This window comes from Leuciscus leuciscus (assembly GCF_965113295.1).
Source record: "Leuciscus leuciscus genome assembly, chromosome: 9".
Lineage (NCBI taxonomy): Eukaryota > Metazoa > Chordata > Actinopteri > Cypriniformes > Leuciscidae > Leuciscus > Leuciscus leuciscus.
The window spans coordinates 16,877,505-16,885,064 of record NC_138733.1 but is presented as its reverse complement, the minus strand read 5'-3'; the positions used below and the strand labels follow the sequence as shown (position 1 = coordinate 16,885,064).

Genomic DNA, 7,560 nt, shown 5'->3' with positions numbered 1-7,560 from the left:
ACAAGCTGTGCTACCGGGGGATTTGTACTGATAAGCAAAATACTACCAAAGACAAGGTGAGTGATACATCTCACTGCAGACAAATGTGCTTTATTTGTCAGTCACCTCTGGATATTAGAATAAGTATACTATTACGCTCACCACAACTGCATTTATTTTGACCAAAAACAGCAATATTGTGAAATATTATTAAAATAACTGTTTTTTATCGTTATATATAAAAAAATAAAAATTATTCCTGTGATGGCAAAGCTGGATTTTCAGCATCATTATTCCAGTCTTCAGTGTCACATGATCCTTCAGAAATCATTCTACAAGCTTATTTATAGTACAACCATTTCTTATTATTATAAATGTTGAAAACAGTTGTGCTGTTTAATATTTTTGTGGAAACCAATTTTCAGTATTCTTTGATGAAGAGATATTTAATTTGAAATCTAAATATTTTGTAACGTTATTAATGTCTTTACTGTCACTTTTAATAACTTTAACGTGTCCTGGCTGAATAAATGTTTTTGTTTCTTTCAGAAAAAGTCTCACAAAATAGTGTACACACAGTGTATACAATAAACTATTATATTATATTATTGATGAAAGTATTGAAGTCAATGAAGTATTTTTGTCCAATTTTCCAGTAAAAAAATACAAAAAATATTAGAAGTAAAATTGACCAAAAACTATGTAAGGCATTAATACTTGTTTTCATCAATTTTAAAAACAGTTTGTTAAAAACAAATGAAAAAATCTGCCTATGCACAAGAACAAAAACACTTTTATTCAAGATATAATATTTGAAAACAAGTCTACAAGATACCATCTTATCCCAGTGTTGATTCTCAAATAAATGTAACTTGTTTTAGGGATTTTTAGATCATTTTTTAAGTGAAAAACAAGTTTAAAAAATCTTTTTTATGTGTGTTATACAATGTTCACGAAAATTCTGCTGACAATTTGATGCTAGTCTAGGCTAGCTTAATATTTGTTGAGGATGTTCGATGTTCTGAGTCAGGTGGACTCTTTCCGCAGGTAGATGGCCGTTGGGGTCGATGGGGTCTGTATGGTCCATGTTCCCGTATGTGTGGGGGAGGGGTGCAGCTCGCCAAAAGGGACTGTAACAACCCCGTTCCTGAAAACGGGGGCAAGTACTGCCAAGGACTGAGAGTGAAGTATCGCTCCTGCAACGTAGAGTCTTGTAAAGATTCAGGTAAACTAAATCTTTCAGCCTCTTGTTAAACAATGAATGAGTCAATATCCATATCTGACGATGATTATTTGTGACAGGAAAGAGCTTTCGTGAGGAGCAGTGTGAGGCGTTCAATGGCTTCAGTCTGAACACTAACAGACTGAGTCCGTCTGTGGTCTGGGTCCCGAAATACTCTGGAGTCTCTGTTAAGGACAGATGCAAGCTCATCTGCCGAGCCAATGGCACCGGATACTTCTATGTCCTTGCGCAGAAGGTAAATAAATTGATATACCCGCTTCAATATTTCAAAGTTGTTTGACATTAGTGGTTTATATGCAGGGGAAGTTCTGAGCCTTTCTCATGGAAGGAATAATATCCCTTTTTCAAAGTGAACAAGATACTTTTAAAAAGTAATGGGAGCTTATCTCTCAGATATGGCTGTGTGGAGTGACACAGTGCAGGGCTGCTTGTCACAATCACTCATGCTGTAGATGAGAAGAGAGAATCAGCCACAGTATCAGCAACCTATACAGCCAGTGTCTCAGCTTACAATAGTTACACAACCACGACCATGTCCTAACCAGCTGCAACACACCAAAGCGATGAATGATGCTACAGTCTGTTACCCCTAATTTCCACCAACTGCGGAACGGCTGCGGATCCGCTCCAGAGTGGCGGCGGAGTCAATAGGTTTCCATTAAAGTCAATGTGTGTATTTTCACTGACTGCGGAACGGCTGCGTTCCGACTCCGGCGATCCGCGGCCCTCCGGAGCAGATACGCAGAGCTTCTATTTTTGCTGGATGCCGGAGATCCCCGCAGCAATTCAGCACTTCCAGTATATCGCGCGATCAGACTTGAATTCGCGAGGTCTCATGTCATGGCCACAGCCGTTCCGCAACAAATCCGGACCTGGTGGGTATTGAAGGACGGCGGAGCATGTAGCCGACACACAGCGGAGCCGATCCGCAGCCGTTCCGCAGTTTGGGGAAATCCGGGGTTAGTCGCTTGGTTTCTATTTCTGATCTAACCACACCCCCAAGACGTCTCATTGGACCAAAATCCTGCTTCTCGTGTATAGTAAATATTATTATTTTTTTATCATCATAATATTTTGCACTACTTGGTCAATGTACCACACACACTGCACCCTTCTGCTTATTTATTATTACTGATTTCTTTTTATTTCATACTTTTACTTATATGTATTTTATATAAGTTACTTATTATATAATAAGTAAACTTATAAACTTTTACGTATACTTACATCTCTAATACTTTCTTACTTAAATCTATCTTTCTATATCTTTAGGTAATTGAAAAGTTTAAGAAAAGTTTCTTGAGCAGCAAATCAGCATATTGGAATGATTTCTGAAAAGAAATGATGCTGAAAATTCTGCTTTGCCATATAATAAATATATTTCATTCTCATTTTTATTTCTTTTTCTATTTAAATACTTTAAAACAACCAGAGGAGGACAAAAATAAGATTGTTTTTGTACAATGACAAAAAAGAGTTTGACTTGATGAAACATGGACAAGGAGAGCTAGAAGTGTTCCTGTTGCTCATTTGGCAGAACATGCCACTAACAACACCAAGGTCATAGGTTTTACTGGGAACTACTCTTGTATAACTCAACACCTTTAAGTTACCATACTTAAAAAGAGGCCGATGGTGTAGTGACGGTGAATGTTATCTGTGTGACAGGTGGTGGACGGAACCACTTGTTCCCCTGATACCTCAGCGGTGTGTGTTCAAGGAAAGTGCATCAAGGCTGGCTGTGATGGCAAACTGAGCTCCAACATGAAGTTTGACAAGTGTGGTGTGTGTGGTGGTGACAACCAAAACTGCAAGAAAGTCTCTGGAATGTTCACAAAACCCATGTAAGTGCTTAATCTTTGAGTGAGTATATGGTTTTAATTGTATTTATATACATCTTTAATATTATTATTTATTTCATTGTAATATTTTAATGTAATAATTTTATCATATGAATGTAAAAGTCTGGTGGAACAACTTCATTTCCCATAATGCTATGACATGTTGAATTTTTTTGAATTGTAAATTCCACTTCAACTTCTTATTTCATTTTATCTTCTAATTCAAATTCCTGAGCTGTGTCAAAAATTGAAATTCATGCACCAAAAAGAAGCCAAATCTTTAATTCTGAATATTGTCCAATCCTGTGATCTGCTTTTACAGGAATGGATATAACTTTGTGGTGACTCTACCGGTCGGAGCTGCAAACGTGGACGTAAGGCAGCGCGGTTACCGCGGTTTGATTAACGATGACAACTATTTAGCAGTAAAGAATGTCCAAGGCAAATACCTCCTGAATGGAAACTTCGTGGTCTCAGCGGTAGAAAAAGACATTATCGTAAAGGGAAGTTTGCTGCGCTACAGTGGAACCGGCACATCGGTGGAGACGCTGCAGGCCACTAGACCTCTCAAAGAGTCTCTCACCGTGGAACTGTTGTCAGTGGGTAAAATGACACCGCCTCGCGTGCGCTACTCCTACTACCTGACTGTGGGAAATAAACAGGGCAAGATCTTAAAGAAGGAGGAGAGGAACCCTACCCATAACAGCGTGCTGGAAGACAGCAATAAAGTGGAACTGAAGAAGCCGGCCTATAAGACGCCGTCTTATAAGTGGGTAACGGCGGATTGGAATAAGTGCTCAGTTACCTGTGGGAACGGGGTCCAAAGTAGATTGATACAGTGTTTGGACTCGGATGGGGAAACAGCCACACACTGTGACGGCACGCAAAGGCCCAGTACTATGAGGGTGTGTGGTGACCCTTGCCCAACGTGGAGCGTCGGCGAATGGTCCTCATGCTCTAAAACCTGCGGGAAAGGCTATAAGAGACGCCCACTGCGATGCATCTCTGAGACTGGGCTGCTTTTCCCTAGAGACCATTGCTCAAGCAAAAGAAAGCCACAGGAACTGGACTTTTGCACCGTTCGGCCCTGCTAGAGACCCATTCTGTGTGTTCTGGGACTCAATTTATGGAGCTAAAACGCGAAAAGAAGTGATCTTTATACTTGTGCATTCTGTGGTGCCTCACTTTTTTTTTTTTTTTATGGGAATACCGTCATGAAATAAAGACAAAGACGATGAGGAATTTTACCATGTTACATTTTAAGGTATAGTTAGATATCACCTACCTCGAAAAGGACAGGGTGTTTTAAAGCAACCAAATAAAACAGACCACGTAAAGTTGTGAAATGTCGTTATGGCATTAACAATGTCACAAAGAATGACTTTTACAGCATCTCCTCTGCATGTGGTTTGTAGATTAAGTGAAGATATCAGATTTGTGGCAAAAGTGTTTGAGTTTGTATTCAGACTTTATATACATGTGAATAATTTGATCTAAATGTGAAGCATATTGTATGCAAAAATAGGGCATCTTGGTCCATGCACTATTGATAATTTGTATTCGTATATTAAGATGAGCTAGTCAGTAGATTAAAGTGTTCCTAATCATTGAAGGTCCAACAAGCAGAATTTAGGGTTACATATAAGTATAGAGAAGACAAAACAATGGCGCCAAAAGTAGGTTTTTAGTTTGAGTTTATTAAACATAATCAGTATCTCACCCTGTCATTTTGGGCTGAATAGACAGATTCTGAAAACATATTTACATTAATAAAATAAATAATGTTAAAGTTTAATATAATGGTACTGTACACCAAGGGATAAAACAGTTAAGATACTATAAATAAATCAGTTAATATACTTTTATGGCAATAAACTTCATCAGGTCAGCTATCTATATACTGTAAGTATACCATAAGAAAGTCTTTGGTCTTGTTAAACTGAACTCTGCTAAAAGACACTGATGCAAATATTGTACAATGGCTTCCCTAAATCTAAAAATCTATAAAAATACAAATAAATCAAACTTAATCCAGTTTTCAGTTTTGTTTAGGGGTGGATACAGGTAAAGTGGGATACTTTCTGATCCTTTGCCATCGCCTTTTTAAAATGTGATGCCAAATGGCTGAACCTCTTATACAATTTTAAATAGCTAAACTCTCCACAGTATACAGAGGGGGGAAAAATAAGAAATATTAAACAAAAATATAAGTCTTATTTTGCCTGTATTCATACTAAACATGCAGCTGCTATGGCCACTATGATTTTAGTAAAGTCAACATGTCTCCTGGATGGAAAATCAAGTGTTTTATTGTAAATTAATTAGATGTATTCTCTGCTGGACTTATGAAGATGTTTTGTAATTTGTGCAAACAATCCCTGTAAACCAGACGTTGTTGCTGAGAGCATCTCATTCATTTAAAAGGTGCTCCCTTATTTCATGTTTTTATTTTTTCATCATTTGTTAATGCAGCAAAAGGCACTCATGTTTTTTTTTTTTTTTATTCATTGTATACTATGTATACATCCATCGACTGTGCACAAATAAATACAGAAATTACATGAAATGTTTAAAGGTATCTCCTCACTCTTGGGTATGGGGAAGTGTGTATGGATCGTGAATATGTTAACGAAAAGCCTCAAGCTGTGCTGATAAGTCATTTGGTCATGCTTGCCACACTATAGGTAATCACTTTACCAAAGGCCGGACGAAGCATCATGGAAAATCCCATGGTATTCAGTTATACTGGAATTCTGCTGAGACGACTGAAAACTCACTACCTCACGCCTGATAATCCTCTACAATTGTGTGACAGAGCGCAACCATTTGACAGACTGATAGACTGATCGACTGAAAGACTGATAGAGACCGATAGACCGATAGACCGATAGATAGATAGACCGATAGATAGATAGATAGATAGATAGATAGATAGATAGATAGATAGATAGATAGATAGATAGATAGATAGATAGATAGATAGATAGATAGATAGATAGATAGATAGATAGATAGATAGATAGATAGATAGATAGATAGATAGATAGATAGATAGATAGATAGATAGATAGATAGAGCATCAGAATGGATGGATGCTTTTTCAGGTGAAACCAGCAGTGTGGAAACCATAAAATATCTGCATTCATAAGCAGTCACATTAAATGGGACTATTTCTCTTTGTCAGCCCTGCACATCCCCTGTCAATTAAAACCAGTGGTGGTCAGCTATTTCCAACTCAACGATTTCCAACTCAGTGATTTCACAACAATTGAAATCCCCCCCCCCTTCCAGAATTATAACATTAGTCGCAGCAAGCACTAACTTGGCATTAAAATGACAGTATTAAAAAGTCAAAAGCACTACCTACTCGAGCCAAGGTTAAATTAAATCATACTTTTAAATAAAAAATAATAATTAAACAATATAATACATATAATTTAAATATTATTTATGTCATAAATAAAATATAGTTTTTACAAATTAAAACAAGCAAATAAATGCACACTTTTGTAGGCCTGAGTGAATATTTGTGCAACTCTTTCCTGCCCTGCTATATCAGTAGTCCCTTTAAATACATGTGAATTAAACGTGGAACAATGCCCCTCATCATCACGGTATGCTAATGCTATCTCAGTGTGCAAAATGAGGACTGTTGGGACAATCCAGACACAGGATGGTTCTGTTTGGGGAGGCAATCGCTTGCGGGGGACACACATGCTTTCTACTACATACTATTTGGTGGACTAAGTACACAACTTCCTTACTTGAGTGAAAGTACAGATACTACTGGTCAAATATTACTCTGTTAAAAGTAAAAGTAGTAAAGGCCGATTTTTACTTAAGTAAAAGTACAGAAGTACTTGTTTTTAAAAGTACTTAATTATCAAAAGTAAAAAGTAAATGTCAATGCATTGTTTTATTATTGTTGCATTGTTGTATGTAATACTTACAGTACCTTATGCCTCTGAATCTATGCCTGCATACCCTCATATCAATATCAAATTTATTTCTAGAACACAGTTTCAGTAGTGGGATTGAATGTGAGATTGAATAAGTGCACTCAATGTCCACAATGGCTTTGGACACTCAAATGGCTGTTCCCTCAAATAGTGCCCTATTTAAAGGTGCATTAAGCAACTTTTTCATGTTAAAAATACCCGTTTTCTAACCCATACATGCTTAAACAATTGCCTGATGGGCTGAATGAGCCCTTCTCTGATCACTGAGATTGTCTCTATAATCCTGTAAAGTAAAATAAATAAGAGGGATTCGGGCCGGAATTTTAGACTGGGCGTGACGTCATGCGCGTTCACGGCACGCTCACCTGGCTGTCTGGCAGGTTTGTGTATTCGCCGCCATTCTCCGTAGAAGATGGATTCTACGAGACCGGCTTGTAGTTAATTTCAAACACCAACGCAAACTCCACGTAAGATAAAAAAAAGAAAACTTTTGTCCGTGAGCGTGCACACTTCTGGCTGCAGTTTCGCTTGCCGCCAG

General features: G+C 37.7%; 1 protein-coding gene across 1 annotated transcript in view; it reads left to right on the top strand.

Annotated features, from left to right (window-relative positions):
- adamts15b (ADAM metallopeptidase with thrombospondin type 1 motif, 15b) overlaps positions 1-5,716 on the top strand; it is an 11,620-nt gene extending 5,904 nt beyond the window's left edge. Inside the window, exons 4-8 of the mRNA XM_082181021.1 lie at positions 1-56; positions 1,027-1,204; positions 1,282-1,457; positions 2,891-3,066; positions 3,386-5,716. The exon at positions 1-56 is cut by the window's left edge and continues 228 nt beyond it. Of these exons, the coding sequence (XP_082037147.1) occupies positions 1-56; positions 1,027-1,204; positions 1,282-1,457; positions 2,891-3,066; positions 3,386-4,157 (1,358 nt within the window). The 3' untranslated portion in view covers positions 4,158-5,716. The remainder of the gene's footprint in view (positions 57-1,026; positions 1,205-1,281; positions 1,458-2,890; positions 3,067-3,385) is intronic.
- Positions 5,717-7,560: the final 1,844 nt, after the last annotated feature.